This window comes from Pelodiscus sinensis, chromosome 5, assembly GCF_049634645.1.
Source record: "Pelodiscus sinensis isolate JC-2024 chromosome 5, ASM4963464v1, whole genome shotgun sequence".
Lineage (NCBI taxonomy): Eukaryota > Metazoa > Chordata > Testudines > Trionychidae > Pelodiscus > Pelodiscus sinensis.
The window spans coordinates 66050030-66068709 of record NC_134715.1 but is presented as its reverse complement, the minus strand read 5'-3'; the positions used below and the strand labels follow the sequence as shown (position 1 = coordinate 66068709).

The 18680-nt window shown below is 44.5% G+C and overlaps 1 protein-coding gene across 9 annotated transcripts in view; it reads left to right on the top strand.

Moving 5' to 3' along the window:
* Positions 1-18680, top strand: part of NEK1 (NIMA related kinase 1) — a 141222-nt gene that overhangs the window by 17122 nt on the left and 105420 nt on the right. For 8 of the 9 annotated variants that reach the window (XM_025185930.2, XM_006111681.4, XM_075931131.1 and 5 more), the window contains exons 5-9: positions 3416-3499; positions 5553-5620; positions 5751-5837; positions 14006-14060; positions 15714-15914. In XM_025185930.2, the coding sequence (XP_025041715.2) occupies positions 3416-3499; positions 5553-5620; positions 5751-5837; positions 14006-14060; positions 15714-15914 (495 nt within the window). The remainder of the gene's footprint in view (positions 1-3415; positions 3500-5552; positions 5621-5750; positions 5838-14005; positions 14061-15713; positions 15915-18680) is intronic. The other variant, XM_006111682.4, reaches the window with a different exon arrangement.

Genomic DNA, 18680 nt, shown 5'->3' with positions numbered 1-18680 from the left:
TGGAGTGCTGCTGGGTTGGTGTCGTAGCGCCGCCCCTCGGCGCTGCGGGACCAACCTGACAGCACCCCAGCTGCTCTATTGCAGGCATCCCCGATTCAGCTACTGCTGAAACTGACCAGCAGCGTGTGAATCAGGGACCCCTGGGGCAGAGCCTGACTATCGTAAGGGGGGGGCTATGAGGGGTCTGGGGTGGCATCCCCTCCCACCCCACTCCAGACCCCTCATAGCCCCCCTTTCTGATAGTCCGGCATATCTGATAATCCAGCCCCCCCTGGGTCCTAAAGGTGCTGGATTATCGGAAGTTTACTGTAATTGGAACATAGACCAAATTCGTTAATAGAACTATAATAATGGAGGCATTCTAGGTGAATCAATTATATCTGTTGGATTTTGTCTCAAGATTTTATCTTACATATTTTAATTTTTTTAATTGGTATTACATTGAAACTTGTTACTCTTCTGATATCCTTGATTTAATGAAAATAGATGCATACATAATGAAACTTTAAGGTTTTACATAGTATTAAATCCATTAACTCAAAAGTTCTTCAAAACATGGAAAAATTTAGTCTAATCTCGGAAATGTACCACAAAGAAAAATATCGTGTTAACATTCTGTGAAGTCGTACGTTAGGGCATTAGTCATGGATTTGTGAAGTCCTTGAGGATTTTATCTTCATGCTAAAAATAAAGCAGGAAAAAATACATTTGGGAATACAGTGGGTTTTTGCTGGCGATGTAGGGAGAAGCAGAGTTGAGAGAGAAAATCACATGGCAGAGAAACACATTGTAAATTTTCTTATAAACCAATAAGGATTTAGGAGAGATGATTAATGTAGAAGTGAAGTTATATCAGAACTGAATACTGAAGTAGATGTATGTTTGTACTTTGACAAGGTGAAGTGCTTAATTACATTCCATGCTTTTAAAAAAAGTGTAAGTTTACCTTTCTTGGTAAACTTGGAAAAGCCATGAAATAAGAACAATCAAATTCATTTTACCTTGCTTGTAGTCAATCTCTTAATTTGATGCTTCTTATTACTTCTGTAGTTGAGATTATATCTTTTATTCTATAAAAGCGAAGAAAAGAAAAATATAAAATTGATAAACAGATGATAGTAGGGAAACCTTTGGCATCTTTATTGTTTAATTTCTGAATGAATTTTAAGAAGACTCTTTCCCCCCCACCCCCCCAGTCTGCTATTGAGATACAGTGGTGCTATAACTGACGAGCATTCCCACAAAAAAAGAAATAAAATTATAAGGATGCAAGGGCCATGTTTTAAAAATATTATAACCCAATTATACAGTAAACTTCCGATAATCTGGCACCTTTAGGACCCAGGGGGTGCCGGATTATCAAATGTTATACCAAATAAAAGCAAGCAGGATCTTATGAGAGGGATAAGGCAAAAAGCCACATTTATTGTAAAGATAATAATAAAAAAATAAAGAAAAGATAGAAGCAAACAACGTTGTTTAACTACTTATTCCTATCACTACTTAACCCTTATACATTTTTATTTTTATTTTTTATATATATATATATATATATATATATATATATATATATAAACACATAAACATAAACATTCATTCATACATCCATTCATTCAAGTTCTGTGTATAGTTACCAGCCTTGAAGTTGCTTGTGACAGAATACTGGCCAGGTACTCTGTACACAAATGATGGTAGTGGGGAGCGAAGTCTTGATCAGATGCGCATCTGAAGCTTCTGGTGGGTTGGCAGCAGAACCTTGGACTCTGATTCCATAGTTTTTTAGTCCAGTTCTTATAGGAATTTCTTCGTATGCCAGTTTATGGAAATTGCTGCATCATGCTGATGTCTCCAGGGTGGCTGCCAGGTGCTTGTCAGTGATCTCATCGGGTGGACCTCCAGTACTTTCTCCACTGGACACCTTTTGGTTGCACTGGCACCTGACGCCTTCTTCAGCCCTTTGTTGCTGTATTCTCAGGCTGGCACCTCTCAGAACCATTCATTCATTGTACAAGCACTCTCTCTCTTACATACATTCCCTAATGAATGTTTCCCATACAGTATTTCGTATAATAACAACTTTACATATTCAAGAGTTGTAGTTACAAAAGTTTCTGGGTGGTATTGCTTAAAACATTCTCTGAGTGCTGAGTGAAGTTACAATGTTTTAAGGAGAACAGGTGTCAATAGTGGCTTGACAATGCATTGTTACAATGTATCTCTGCAGTGTCAATTTCAAGCAGCCCCTTGCACAAGCTTGAGCATGCCCTGGGACACTGAGGGGGGGCTGTTTCTGGCTACATAGGATTATATTCTTAACAGTTCTAAGTTACATGACCTAATACATTATATTCTAAAGGGGCAATAATAATAATGAATCTAAACATTTAACAATCTTAACAAATAATAGTAATAATAAGAATAATAAATCTAAACACTTTAAGTTGTGGGGAACAAATTATGGGGAGTCACTTCCATTTGGGGGAATCATTTTAATGTTATCCCTACACAGATATGCCGGACTATCGGACGGGGGAGCTATGACAGGTCTGGGGTGGGGTGGGGGAGATGCCACTCCAGACCCCTCATAGCCCCCCCTTCCAATAGTCCGGCTCTGCCCCAGGCGTCCCTGATTCAGCCGCTGCTGGTCAGTTTCAGCAGCGGCTGAATCGGGGACGCCTGCAGCAGCGCAGCTGGAGTGCTGCCGGGTTGGTCCGGTAGCGCCAACCCTTGGTGTGGCGAGACCAACCTAGCAGCACCCCAGCTGCTCTTGGGGACACCTGGGGCAGAGCAGCTGGGGTGCTGCTGGGTTGGTCCCGCAGCGCTGCCCCTCGGTGCTACTGGACCAACCCGGAAGCCCCCCAGGTGCTCTGTCCCAGGTGTACCCAAGTCAGCTGCTGCTGAAACTGATCAGGGGCTGAATCCAGGAAGCCGGGGCAGAGCAGCTCTGCCTCGGGCTTCCTGGAGTCAGCCGCTGATCAGTATCGGCAGCGGCTGAATCGGGGACAGCTGGGGTGCTGCCCGTTTGGTCCCTCAGCCCCAAGGGGCAGCGCTACAGGACCTACCTGGCAGCACTCCAGCTGCTCTGCCCCCGGCTTCCCCGATTCACCCGCTGGTCAGTTTTAGCAGCGGCTGAATCGGGGAAGCTGGGGGCAGAGCAGCTCCAATGGTCCGGCTGCCTGGAGCACTTCCGGGTTCCTGATGGTGCCGGACCATCAGGAGTGCTGGACCATCAGATGCCGGACCATTGGAGTTTTACTGTATATACGCATACAGCTTTATCATAACTTAATGATAGTAAACTCCAGATAAGTAAAACTGGAATAAAAGTAATACTTCATTTTTAAGGGCCTCAAACTGTCTGTAGGTATGCAGATACAACTAGAACACTAACTCTGCTTTTCTCTGTTATGTTTAGATCATAGATTGGTTTGTACAGATTTGTTTAGCACTAAAACATGTGCATGACAGAAAAATTTTGCATCGAGATATAAAGTCACAGGTATGCTAGATGATATCTTCAAGTTGAGTTATAGTGGAATGATTATACACCTGATATATTCCTTTATTGTTTTTTAAATTATCTCCCAGCTGGGAAGGAGAGAGAACCTGGTCTTATCTAAAACTACCTTTCTCCCATTGACTTAATTGAGCCTTGAATCAGACCCTGTTACCTGCTGCACAAGTGTAATCAAACAGAATGCCACTTAGGTGGACACAAGCTTTATCCGTCATAATATACAATTGTATTGCTAGCCTGCCTTCCATGTATTTTACAAAATAAATATATAAAATATTCCTGTGGTGGATACATACAGTTTGTGCAAATCCCTAGTTTCATAACTACTTTAAAATTTCATTTTGCAATTTTATATTAAATACTACTGACAGATACTACAATAACAACCATTAACTCCTGCTCAATGAAGATTTTGGGATTTAAATAATGTTATTTGTCTCAGTGGAATGTTAAATTTAGTTTAATCAACTAATTGACTAGTCAATGAATTTTCTATCAACTAATCAATAAATTGGGGAGCTGCCTTATATTGGCTCTTAATAAATTTAAAAAGCTAAAGCACAGCAGGAGGGATCTAGCACGAGCTGGGACAGCCGATTTTTGGCTCCTGCAGCATCCCCCAGCTGCGCACCAGCCCCTTAATTCATTTAAAAGGCTAAAGCTCAGCAGGGAGGGAGGGAGGGACAGTGGAGAGGGAGAGGGCAGGAACCTAGTGGGAGCCAGGAGTCAGCTGTCCTGGCTCGTGCTGGGTCTCCTGATGCACTTCTGATTTTTAAATGTATTAAGAGCTGACAGTCTCTTAATACATTTAAAAAGCAGAAGCACAGCTTCTGGGACTAAGCACGAGCCAGGAATTGGCTGATTCCTGGCTCACACCTGGTGCCCGCTACTCCTCTGCCTCCCCTTCCCCCGTGGAGATGATGCTGGAGTGAACTGGCTTTTCAACTGGATTCCCCTCACACACGCTCCTGCTCTCTCCCCCACCCCCTTGCTGCCTCTGAGAGGCAGCAAGGGGGTGGGAGGAGCAACTAGTTGAGGGACTAGTCGACTATCTGACAAGCTTTTGCTTATCGTATGGTCAACTAGTCACTTACATCCCTAGCTCAGAGGAGTGAAAAAATCATCTCCCGAGTGACATTGCTAACATTGAACTTTAAACAAGAACCTTTATTATTACAACAATATTCCTGTTGCAAACATAAAGACTAGATAGGGAGGTAACAAAATATACTCATGGAGAAACTCCATGGGCCTAGAACTTAGTTACAAAGAAAAGCCAAAACATCTTTTAAACAGTGCCAGATCTCAGATCCCATACCCAATCCTTAAAACAATAAAACCTAACGAAACTGCCTAAACTTTACCCTACTTACAGAAAATGAAGAATGGTGTCTTGGAGAGAGAGAGAGACATGCTTGTCCCTCTCTGTAGCTGCAGAGAACTCTCTCCGAGAGACAAAAGGGAGAAAAGAAAAAAACCCAAATTCCTTTGTCCCAGTTTGAAAAATCCCACCTACATTCCTATTGGTCACTCCACCTGGCTAGGTGTAGTTAACCCCTTAATCCCCAGGCTGCTGGCTAACCCTCATAATCATGATAGTGCTCAGCACCTAATGTGAAGCACCCCCAGGGTTCCTCAGGTTCCTCATCTCGAAGAATGTCAGTTAGAGGAAGATGAGTAACCTCCTTATTTAGAATGTCAATGTAGACAAGGTCTAAAAGGTACTTTCTCTGACTTGGTTTTATTTCGAAGGTACAGTAGATAGAACTGAAATGTTTTGACTCTTTGGTGATAAAGTGAGGCAGGTACTTAATGTTAGGCTTCCCTTCAATCTCCCTCCCAGTTGCGTAATAGTGTTTATACAGAGATGCCAATATTTTAAAATCAACAACAATCCAACTCTATCCCTAATGGATTGCAGGTTGTTGAAACAGTGTAAAATTTCAGTATTCCCCTTTAACTTTTTTGTACAATTTAATGCTTTTGTTCTTACATATGAATTGTAACTGACTTTTTATTCTCCTCCTATATTTAGAATATATTTTTAACCAAAGATGGAACAATACAACTGGGAGACTTTGGAATAGCTAGAGTCCTTAACAGGTAATGCTCAGTCAGTTCTGTTCCATGTACATTAATATGAGTAGTATGAGTTAGCAAAAATGGATGCTGCATGATACATAACTTACGTAAGCTAGTAACATTCAATTTTAGTTTTCCTTTTTTATTCTAGTACCGTAGAGCTGGCTCGCACTTGTATAGGAACACCATATTATTTGTCACCTGAAATCTGTCAGAACAAACCTTACAACAATAAAAGGTACCTTAAAACATTTGACTGAATAGTTGACTTATTTTACTTAGAAATTTGGAACTATTGTGTTCATGCTGTAGTATAGAGTTCAGTCTTGATCTCATGTGTGTTAGGCAGACTTTGTATGTATAAATGTACATGGGTTCAAATCTGCTTAGGCAGGTATACTGCTGGAGGAACTTATCTATTAATCATCATTGGTTTTGGGGTAAGACGATGCCTACACTTTTTGTTCCTCCCAAGTACACCCCCCCCCCACCCCTCCAAATACTCTCATCATGACAAATAAGACTTAATTCCAATCAGCTATGTGCAGCGGCTACATTCCAGCCTGACATGTAATTAGTTATTTTCTTTCCAGACTCTACCATCCACAGGAGGTGAGCACAGAGTTAATCTGTACTGAAACTATCTAAATATTAATTGTTCAAATGAAATTTAAAAAGAGAAGCTCATGACACTTAAATTATTTAAATGCTCTAGAAACTTCCGAATTGTGTATGGCATAAAATTAGTAGTACTTGCATCTCTTAAAAATACACTTTTTTTTCAACCATTCACTTATCACCGTACCTGATGTAAACACAATGGATAAGTGTGGTTCTTCTTCAAGTGATTGCCCGTGTCCATTCGAATGAGGTGTGCGCGCCGTGTGCATGGTTCCTGGAGCTTTTTTTCCCTCTAGAGGTACCCATTGGGCTGACAGTTCGCCCCCTGGAGTGGCGTCGCTATAGCGGAGCATATTTACCCCTCCAGTGCGCTCCCTCCTCAGTTCCTTCTTACCGCCTGTGACGGTTGTTGGAGCTTCTCTGTTCTTCGGACAGATCCCAGCGAGAGTTAGTGTAGCCCGTTGGTAGTTTTTCTTTGTGTTTCGAGTTCGTAGTTTAAGTAGTTAGCTAGTTGCAGTTCGTTATCTTTCTCCTCCAGGGGAGAGGGATGCCAGGCCCACATGGCTTTAAGCCCTCTGTGTCCTGTGCTAAGCCGATGCCAAGAGGAGACCCCCATGACTGTTGCCTAAAGTGCCTGGGAGAGTCTCATCTCTCTGACTCCTGTAAGATCTGCAGGAGTTTTAAGCCTCGCACTAAGCGGGAAAGAGACTCCCACTTAAAATTACTGCTTATGGAGTCAGCTCTTCAACCGGCACCATCCTGCGAGGTTGCAGTGTGTCGGTACGGGACACTCAACCAGGGCTTTCCTGTACCGTGGCACTGAAGACCTCAGTGTCAGTCTCAATTTCCGGTACCAAAGAAGAGGAAGGAAGCTAGAGACAGATCGCCTAGCTGCAAGGCCCATGGCAGCCGGCACCGCCCTCTGTCTCTGTGCCCAGACTCTCCCAGAGGCAGTCGCAACACTGGTGCACAGAGGAGGAGAAAGGGCCCTCAAAGTGGCCAGAGTCCGGGGCCGATCCCTGCGCCCTGCCCATACACCCTGGAGACCTTTGAGGTGGCACAGGAGCTCATTAAGCTAATGGCTTCGCCTCCGTGGCCTCCGTCACCTCCGCACCCTGGAGAGGTTTTGCCTGTGGCACCGGGGGCCAGGGCGGCACCGGTAGCAGCGACTGTCAGTGGCCTGGTTGGCACAGACATGGGCTTCGGCAATGGCACTGCCCCCTACCCAGCAGGTTGTGGCGGCCTCCGTGGCACTGGCGGTTGCCACACCTGCCCAGAGCTCCCACCGGCACTGCATGTTGTGGTGGCACCGACTCGGGCACAGCAGGTGATCTCAGCTCCCAGTCCAGTGCAGCAGATTCCCAGTACTGGTGCCACGGCACCACTGTTGATGGGACCGCCAAGGCTAGCCCATGCAGGGAAGCCATAGTCTATGGAGAGGCACAGGCCGTGTCACCTCTCCAAACTGCCTTCCATGGCGCTGCCCTGGTCCGTATCGGAGTATTTCTCGGAGTCAGAGCCAGAGTCGGTGCGCTCCATGGGCTCATCCAGGGAGTCTTCCTGGCACAGTTCCCAGCACCGCCCTGGCACTGCTGAATTTCAGCAGACCTGGCCCCTGCAGGCTCAGCCACCCTGGCCTTTCTGGACCCCGTGGGCCTATCACCAGTGGCAGGGCCCGATGCCTCCTTCTCTGGGGTCTAGTGTGTCTCATCGAAGGAGCACTCCTTCCACTTCAGTGTCGAGGCCCCCTGATCCATCTAGGTTGGATAGTCTGCAGAGGCAGGTGATGGCCGTGGAATTGACCCTCACAGTGAATCCGTCGCCTGCCAGACTGGAGCCTCCCCAAGCCACCCAATCTTCTCAAGGGTTGGACGACCCTCCATCTGTTCGTGAGCCATCCTTATTATCTCCCGATGAAGCCCTGGCAGACACGGCACCGTCCATGCCTTGAATGGATGCCAGGGTGCACCAGGAGCTGCTCCATAGACTGACGGTGAATTTGGGGGTACAAGCAGAGCCAGTGGCCAAGGACACAGACCCTATGGTGGACATCCTCAGTGCAGATGCCCCTGCTAAGCTGGCTCTCCCTTTGAACAAGACTGTGGTTAGGATCACAAATCTATAACCCCCACTCTTAAGGGGATTGAAAAGAGGTACTTCAGTCTGGGCATGAGCACCTCTACTTCCACCCAGTTCTAGGTTCCCTGATGGTGCAGGCAGCCACTCAAAAGGAGAGGCAGTGGTAGCTGGGGCCTACACCAAAATCCAGGGAGCTCAAGCACCTTGACCTTATGGGGCGTAAGGTCTATGCTACAGGTGGTGTCCAGTTGCACATCGCAAATCAGCAAGTGATGCTGAGCCACCATGCTTGCAACATGTGGCAGGTGATGGACAAATTCCGGGACAGGTTGTCCCCGGATTCCAGGCAGGAGTTTGCAGCTATGGCCATGGAAGGGAGAACCATAGCACGTATGGCCCTGCAAGCAGCACTGGACACTGTGGACTCTGCTGCTCGTACCATGGCTTCCGGTGTGGTCATGCGTTGGAGTGCGTGGCTCCAGCTTTCAGGGATCCCTCTGGATGTACAGACCACAATTCAGGACCTGCTGTGCAATGGGAAATCACTTTTCTCTGAGCATACTGACTTGAGGCTTCATAGCCTGAAGGACGTGAGGGCCATGCTCAGATCACTGGGCATTCATACACCAGCCCCCCCCAGAGGAGACAGCTACCTGCTAGACAGTCGGGAAGGTCCTGGTTTCAGTCTTCCTGACAGGACCAAAAGAGGTGCTGGCCTCGTAATCCAAGTGGGGGTATTAGTGGTACTACAGGGGCCCCTCTTTCATGCATTAGGCATCAACGCCTATGGTGTGACTAAGACAGGAGTGCGGGACCACCCTTCACCCAGGAGGTTAAGCAGCTGTTTTGAAGGTGTGCCAGAGGACCCTTTACCAGACCCGCACTGTCACCCTTCCTTTTGGGGACAGGCTGTCCCATTTTTTCCAGGCCTTTTTCCAACAAGTGGGTGCTAGGCCTGGTAAACATGGGTTACTCCATCCCTTTTCTGCATTTGTCCCCTTCCCTCCTTCCCTCCCAGTCCCTCTTCAGGGACCCATCTCATGAGGTCCTCCTATGTCAGGAGGTCCTTTCGCTCATTGAAAAAGGAGCAGTAGAGAAAGTTCCGCTTTACTTGGAGGGCAAGGGTTTTTATTCCCATTATTTTCTGATACCCAAGTGGAAGGGTGGACTTTGTCCTGTCTTGGGCCTCAGAAACCTGAGGTTCAGGATGGTGACACTGGTCTCCATTATTCTGGTGTTAGAGATAGGGGAGTGGTACACTGCCCTTGATTTAAAGGACACCTACTTTCATGTAACCGTACGGCCGAGCCATTGACGGTTCCTCTAGTTTGTGGTAGCTCAGAACCACTTCCAGTTTATGGTGCTTCCCTTTGGGCTCTTCACTACCTCCAGAATGTTTATAAAATGCATGGCAGTGGTGGCAGCATTCCTCAGAAGGCACAGAGTCCAAGTTTTTCCATACCTGGATGACTGGCTCATCTGGGGCTGGTCCTGGGATCAGGTGCTAGCCCATATAAAATTTATGAGGTTCCTCTTTGGGCAGCTACGGCTGTTGATAAACAATAAGATATCCCTGTTAACTCCTTCTCAGGACATAGAATTTGTGGTAGTTTACAGATGCCAGAAGGGGAAGGACGTACCTCCCCATGGCCAGGTTCAGAACTATAGTAGCTATGGTGCGTGAACTTCCTTTGTCCCCACTTAAAACGGCTCGGACCTGCATTAAGCTCCTCGGACATATGGTGGCCTGTACGCATGTAGACAAAGAGTCCTGTAACATCTTATAGGCTAACATGTATTGGAGCATAAGCTTTCATGGACAAGGACCCACTTTGTCAGATGCATGAAGTGGGTCCTTGCCCATGAAAGCTTATGCTCCAATACATCTGTTAGTCTATAAGGTACTACAGGACTCTTTGTCGCTTTTGCAGATGCAGACTAACACGGCTACCCCTCTGATACTTGTATGCATGTAGTTCACCACGCTAGGTTGAAGTTCAGACCTCTTCAAGCCTGGTTGGCAAGATCTTTCAACCAGGCCAGAGCTCATTGTGACTCCGTCGTGTTGTTGCCTCAGGAGGTGGTAGACTCCTTGCAATGGTGGACTTGAGAGGAGGAGGTGTGCATGGGGATTTCCTTCCTAGCCAAGGTTCCCTTGGTCAGACTGATAAACAATGTCTTGGACGAAGGGTGGGGCGTGCATATGGCGCACAGGTTGTGGGCCCCTCATGAGAGGGACTTACATATCAATGTCAGGGAACTGAGGGCTATCAGGAGAGCCTGCAAGGTCCTTCTAGCCCATCTCTCAGGGAAATCAGTGTCAGTGCTGCTGGATGTGGGGGAAATCTCACTCCCCTGGGGTACAGAGCCCCCAGAAGGGTCCGAGGCTGGACGTCAAAGCAGTGAGGCAGGAGAGAAACCTAGAAGGAGAACTTTATTATGCATGCATGCAGTCTGACAGCTACCAGAGAACAATAGCAGTCAGCCTTGAGATACAGGTTTAGGGATCCTTTATACAGAATGCTTAGACAGTTCAGTTGTTGATTTGTTTTCTTTAACATATCAAAGTCTCAGCAGAAGTACTCTGAGATTTCTGTTCACACCAGGAGTGCTAGAAGTAAGTTTTACAAAACAAAGGCACATGAGAATGTGGAGTGAGTAGTCTTACAAGGCAAACTGTGACAAAGATAAGAGTTTACATGATAATTTGTGACAGACTAGGAGTATCCATGAATTTGAGGTAGGCATTGTAAGGGTCTTGATTAGAGTTAATTTGATTTCTCTCTGTTACAGGGAGAGAGGTCTGGAAATCTTTTAACCCTTACGGCAGTTTTCTTTTAGAGAGTTTTGATTTCCTCCAGTGTCCCCCCTTAGACACAATTGGAGTTATATGATTTTTCTCCCACATGGACAACATGGGCCTTGTTCTATATAAACAAGCAGGGTGGAGGGTCTCGCTCCTCTGTTATGTCAGGAAGTGGTTCTCCTTTGGGAGTTCTGCATAGCCCACAGCATTCACCTCCAGACGGCATATCTGCCAGGTTGCAAGAATATGCTGGTGGACACGTTAAGCCGCTCCTTCAGAACCCATAAATGGTGCTTGAAGGACGCTGTCCTTTTGCCTCTCTTCCAGAGGTAGGGGCATCCCCAGGTGGACCTGTTCACCACGGGAGTGAACAAGAAATGCCCCCATTATTTCTCATTCCTGGGCCTGGGGGTCCAGAGGGGATGCTCTGATCATCGATTGGCTTCGGTGCCTGCTGTACACATTTTCCCCTGTTGTTCCCAGGGTCCTAGCCAAGACCAAGCAGTTCAGGTCCCAGGTCATACTGATAGCCCTGGACCGGCCCAGGCACTTTTGGTATCCCATTCTGCTGGAAATGGTGAGGGACAAGCCGCAGCCTCTTCCGCTCAGTCAGGACCTGGTCAGTCAAGCCTGGGAGGAAGGTCTCCTGTGCCGCCCAAATGTCAGGTCCTTCCACCTCATGGTCTGGCTTATCCATGGTTAACGGAGCTAGAGCTTGCTTGTTCTGAGGGTGTGCAGGCGGTTCTGCTAGAAAGCCGGTTACCAGGTCGGCCTAGGCAGCCAAATGGAAAAGGTTTTCCCTATGGAAAGTCAATAGGGAGACAGGGTTGCTTGACACAGCTCAAAGAGGCAGTCAAGGATAACCAGTACTGGGGCTGAACCAGGGTCTATCTACCTCATCTATCAGGGTCCATTTGGCGGCCATGTCTGCCTTCCACCTTGGGGTTGGTGGCAGATCCCTTTTTGCCAACCATGTGGTTAAGAGGTTCCTCAAGGGTCTCAGTAGATTGTTTCTGTACGTGAGGGCACCAGTGCTTCAGTGGGACCTTAATCTGGTGCTTACTAGGCTTATGTCTTCCCCGTTTGAGCCCTTAGTCACGTGCTCGCTTTAGTATTTGTTCCTTAAGGTGGCCTTCCTTGTAGCTATAACCTCGGTGCAGAGAGTGTCCGAGCTCAGGGCTTTGATGGTAGAACCCCCGTATTTGGTGTTCTCCGCAAATAGGGTCAACCTATGCCCGCACCCAGCCTTCCTTCCTAAGATAGTCTCCTCGTTTCACATGTCCCAATAAATTTATTTACCTGTTTTCTTTCTGAAGCCCCACCGCTCCCCTAAGTATCAGGCCTTACATTCACTCGACGCAAAAAGGGCGTTAGCCTTTTACATAGACAGAACGAAGCACTTTCGCAAATCATCTCAGTGGTTTATTTCTTTTGCAGAAAGAATGGAGGGGTCACCAGTATTGGCACAAAGACTGTCCTCTTGGATCTCTTCGTGTACCCGGGAGTGTTATATTCTGGCACACAGGGAGCTGCCCCACATTAAGGCACACTCCACTAGAGCTCCGGCATCCTCCACAGCCTTTGTGACGCAAGTTCCAATAGTTGAGATTTGTAGAGTGGCCTTGTGGTCCTCTGTTTACACGTTTACGGCACATTATGCGATTACCCAGCAGGCCAGGAATGATGCTGCTCTGGGTCCCGCTGTTCAGTTCTGTAAACCTAACAAAAAAAGGGGGGAGGGGGGAGCTAATGTATGTACTGATGATATAAACACCTCAGATGAGTTCCTTTACTATGTTATGTTAAATAAATTTATGGTTGGTTGTTCATAACTTTTGCGTTGTTTCTTTAGCAGTGTATCGCCAACCCCGCCTCCCTATGGTTTCAGCTCGGGAGTCACCTCATTGGAATGGACATGAGCAATCACTTGAAGAAGAAAAGACTATTACTTACCTTTAACTGTTGTTCTTAGAGATATGTTGCTCATGTCCATTCGTTTCCCTCCCCCACCCCACCCCACCCCTCCCCTTTGTCGGAGTTTCGGGCAAGAAGAAACTAAGGAGGGGGAAGGCCGGCAGGGGTAGTTATGCTCTGCTATAGTGATGGCACTCGAGGGGGCGACCTGCTGGCCCGACAGGTACTGATGGGGGGAAAAAAACGCTCCGGGAACCGTGCACATAGCATGCGCACACTTCATTCGAATGGACATGAGCAACACATCTCGAAGAACAACAATTACAGGTAAGTAATAGTCCTTGATTCCTACATAAAAAGTCTGGAGCCAAAATATGTGGTGCTATCTTTGGAAGAGCTGTGTTGGTTTTTTTTTTTTTTTAAATAGGAAGATAATAAATACAGTTGGCTATATGCAAAAATGCTTAATTTTGATCACTTACTGGTTTCACGAACATAATCCTAGTGCAGTGATCCTCAGATCTCAGTAATTCAGAAGCCAGAGTAGGTTTCCCTGTTACCCAAAAAACCAATGGTAGAGTGAATTAATTGTTTCATTTACTAGGGTACTGATGTTATTTAAACAGCATGATGGAGAAATATTTAGTTTGATTGAATATACATATGCCTATGGCCAGGGCTTGACAAGCGGTGGCGAGCCCCACTTGCCAGCCATGCAGTTTGGCACGCTGCGCATGCACTGATCGTGCTGTGGTGCCGTACTGGGCTAAAATCTACTCGCCATGGGGAAGTAGATTGCCCTAATTGTCGAGCCCTGCCTATGGCAAATAAGCTAATTACTTAGTACAAGTTGATTGGTTATTAACATAGTAAATCATCATGATTCGTTAATTAAATCACAAACTTTAAAGAGCCACAGTCTCCGAATCACTCTTCTAGATAGTTTCTACTCTAAAAATACTAATTTATTTGTTCTCTTTGTTTAGTGACATATGGGCTCTTGGTTGTGTTCTGTATGAAATGTGCACACTTAAACATGCAGTAAGTAGAAACTTTAAAATACTTTGAAATACTTTGGAATTACAACTCTGTTTACAAACATACGTTTCATTATTTTGTTCAGTGCCAAATTTCAGAGTGATGAGTTATAATTGAGCTGATGCAGGGATTTTCATGATATGTGCTTGCTTTTAAAATTAACTTTAGTGTTGTAACCATGAGGGGTGTCAACATGTTGTCAATTACATGATTTACCAATAAGCCTGGGTTTATCAGTTAATCCTGTTAACTACACACACTCCTCCCCTTGCTGCCTGTCTATCAGATTGCCAGACTTTTGAACTAAAAGGAAGAAGGTTTGCAACCCGTATGGATTTTACTTCAAATCATTGTTTTGTATTACTATGAGCTGCCATTGTGACATGGCCATGAAAAAGGCTAAATACGGTCTTGGGATGTATTAGGCGAGGTATTTCCAGTCGGGATAAGGAAGTGTTAGTGCCATTATACAAGGCATTGGTGAGACCCCATTTGTAATACTGTATGCAGTTCTGGTCTCCCATGTTTAAAAAGGATGAATTCAAACTGGAACAGGTACAAAGAAGGGCCACTAGGATGATCCGAGGAATGGAACACCTGTCTTATGAAAGGAGACTCAGGGAGCTTGGCTTGTTTACCTTAACCAAAAGAAGGCTGAGGGGGGACATGATTGTACTCTTTAAATGTATTAGAGGGATAAATACCAGGGAGGGAGAGGAATTATTTAAGCTTAATACCAGTGTGGACACAAGAACAAATGGATATAAGCTGGCTAGTAGGAAGTTTAGACTTGAAATTAGATGAAGGTTTCTAACCATTAGAGGAGTGAGATTCTGGAATGGCCTTCCAAGGGAAGTAGTGGGGGCAAAAGATCTATCTGGCTTCAAGATTAAACTAGATGGGTTTATGAAGGGGATGGTTTGATGAGATAACATGATCTTGGTAACTAAGTGACCATTCATTATCAGTGGTAACTAGGTCAATGGAGGGATGATAGGAGTTACTATAGAGAACTTTCTGGGTGTCTGGCTGGTGAGTCTTGCCCACATGCTCAGGGTTTAGCTGATCGCCATATTTGGGGTCGGGAAGGAATTTTCCTCCAGGGTAGATTGGCAGAGGCCCTGGAGGTTTTTCGCCTTCCTCTGTAGCATGGGGTACAGATCACAGCTCGAGGATTCTCTGCATCTTGGGGTCTTCAAAGTATTTGAAGGCTTCAATATCTGAGATATAGGTGAGAGGATTATTCTAGGAGGGGGTGGGTGACATTCTGTGGCCTGCACTGTGGAGGGGGTCAGACTAGATGATCATAATGGTCCCTTCTGACCTTAAAGTCTATGAGTCTATTACCACTTACCATTGCCCAGCTCTGGAAACAATTTTATTGGTTAAGTGTAGCTACAGAGCTACCAAAAAGCACAAAACACTTCAGAATCCCAAAAGTAGTCTTATTTTTCAGTGTGGAAGAGCTGTATACAATAAAAATATTTACTATCAAATGACTCAGTTGAAATCTAGAAGTCCTTTTGATAATGGCCCTTCAAATATTTCATGAAATAATTTTTATTTTGGTATGTGTATGTAAATTGTCATTTGTGACTGTGCTAACGTGACAGTCTACATATTAATATATACTAATTTATTTCTTTCTGGTAATAGTTTGAAGCTGGTAACATGAAAAACCTGGTACTGAAGATAATCTCTGGATCTTTTCCTCCTGTTTCTCCGCACTATTCCTATGATTTACGTAATCTGCTTTCACAGTTATTTAAAAGGAATCCTAGGGATAGACCATCAGTCAACTCCATATTGGAGAAAATCTTTTTAGCCAAACGGGTAGAAAAATTTCTTACACCACAGGTATGGAAATGATTTTTAAATGGCTTTATAATTCTGTTCCTTTTTATTTATTATGTTATATTGAACTGTGTGCACTTCTTATTATAATTATATGCAAATTTAGAATATATATAAGATACTCCATGAGAAATTTCTTCCAAAAATATTATGATAAGAAGTAAAGAACATGTATCTGTTTAGAGGAAAAATAATAATTACTGCAGTTGGGAAACTCATAATATACCAGTTAAATGAACTACCAACAAATTTCATTTCAAGATATTAACGTATTATTTTTGTTCCAAATTTAGTAATTCAGTTGTCTGTTTTTAAGTACACAATGTCCTTTGTGCATGTACAGTTAAACTTTGTTGAACACATGGCTATCCACAGCTTGGGACTGGCAATGAACTGAGTAATCTATTAAAACTGAGTTATGTACTAATACCATTTTCTTTAATTTGCAAACCTTTCCAAATGAACTGCTTGGGATTATTTAAGAGTGAACCAGATGGTGTGTGCTTGTAGTTTTGTATGTTGTTTTTAAAACAACTCAGGAATGTTTAAATGAACATAGGAGTAAGTCAAAGGAAATTGTTCAACATGTCTCTGCTCCCATATGTGTAATTACTATTATATTAAAATAACATAAATATGAGAGAAAGCAGCAAGAGGTAAGCCCATATTGATATTTATTTATATATTTTGGAGATGTGTAAACAGAAAGTATACAAATGGTATAAGTGTATGTATGCCAATGGGGGCAAATATCAGTAAGAGTTTAAACCTTCAAACAGCTTTTTTTTTAATTGTCCAATACGAGCACTGTCCAGATTACCCTGAGTTGTAATTTTGCTTCCTGAGGACAGCATAGGTTTGAACTTTTCCAGGGGGGTCTAAATAGTCAGGAGTTAATTAGCAGTAACGTACCATATGCTAAAGGCAGTTGTTCCTCTTGGGTCCGTGCAGTGAACAGGATGATACGATTCTTTCCCTGAGACTTGTACAAATCAATTGAAGGGATGTCATATTTTAAAAAAGGGGAAAAAAGCATCTGAAAAACTTGTATCAACACTAGTAATATCTAAATATGTGTGTGTGTGTGTGTGTGTGTGTGTGTGTGTGTGTGTGTGTGTGTGAATTTCTCAGCTTCAGTGTATTTGTCAGCACTTTGCGTAATTCGTTTTTTTTATTTCTGATTTTATAGCCAATTTTTCTCCATCTGGAAAAGAAAAAAAACCTGTAAAAACAGGGAAGCAGACAGATCCCCACAATAGTTTTTTTTTAAATCATTAAAAATCCTTATATTTAAAAGTACAGTAGAACCTCAGAGTACTAATCATCTCAGGAATGGAGATAGATTGTATGTTCATAATGCTGGCCAAAACATTATGGTTGTCCTTTCAAAAATTTACAATTGAACATTGACTTAATACTGCATTGAAATTTTATTATGCAGAAAAAATTCTGCTTTTAATCTTAAATTAAATGAAGCAAAGACAGAAACAGTTCTTACTTTGTCAGATCTTTTTTTTTTTATTTCCCTTTATTGTTTTAGTAGTTCACATTTAACACTGTAGTGTACTTCGATTTGCAGGGGTGTTTTTGTTTCTGTGTTTGGTCTCTGCTGCTGCCCGAATTAGTATTTCCATTTCCAAGTGAGGGGTGTGGTTGGCCATTCAGTTTGTAACGCTCATGTTTGTAACTCTGAGGTTCTAGTTTATTATTTCTAAAATCTAAAATGATTATAAAATAAGTTGTTTTAAAACTGAAGATGTTAGTATAATGTTAACTTTATGTCTAGCTCAGCAGCCTTGACAATGGACCAGACTGGTGACAGACTTCACTGGGCCCTGGGAAATGGTGGGGCTTCGACTCTGGGTCCCCTGGAAGGAACAGAGCTTTTGGTTGAAGGCCTCAGGCAGCCCTCATTTCCCCCCCTTCCTGCCCACTGACACCATGCCTCCCCTAGCCGGCCCTCAGTGCCACCCATCACTCTGCTGGCGATTAGAAGGGCCAGAACACTGGCCACTGCTGTTGTAGTGGTAGTGGTAGTGGTGCACTAGGCCAGAGCCCTTGGCCCATTGCAGTAACTGAAGTGACTGCCCTCTTTGTCTCCCCAGCCCTCAATTATCGGCCCTGAGAATGTGTAAAACTTGCCTTGCCATTTCATGAGATAAAACAGATGTTCAACTTCATGTTCCTCACCATTCCAGTAGATGTGTGCTCACTCTGTGTGCATAATCGTCAGTACCCATCAAGTCAGCCTGGAGTAGCACCTTCATGGTGACTTTTATAGGTCCCTGGCAACTCCCTGCCTGCTCAGTTCCTTCTTACTGTCAGTACCAGTTGTTGAAGCAATTGATCTCTTGCTTTGCAAAGCACCCCTAACTGCTGCTCCAAGAGATGTCCCCGTGGGTGCTCCACATGAGGTTGGTGCACCGTTGCTGAGCCTTCAATCAGAGTTTTCAGAGCACTGTACCAGGAGCTGCGCATGCGCGCATCTGCAGCTGTGTGTTCCTAGTTTGCAGGCATCGTGCATGCGCAAGACCCCCTTTCCCCAAACCCCAATTCCTTCTCTACTGCCTCTAGCCAGACATGGAGCTCAGCAGTGTTCCTTACCTCATCCCACATGTTAGATAAGTAATTCCCTTTTCAGTCTATTTTTATTCTTCAGTTAGTTATTTAGCAGTTCACAGTTTATAGTTCTAAAACAAAGATTTTTTTTCCTCCCAGTTAATCCCTTCCCTTAGTTAAATAGCTGGCTCTATGCCTGGCTCACTGGGC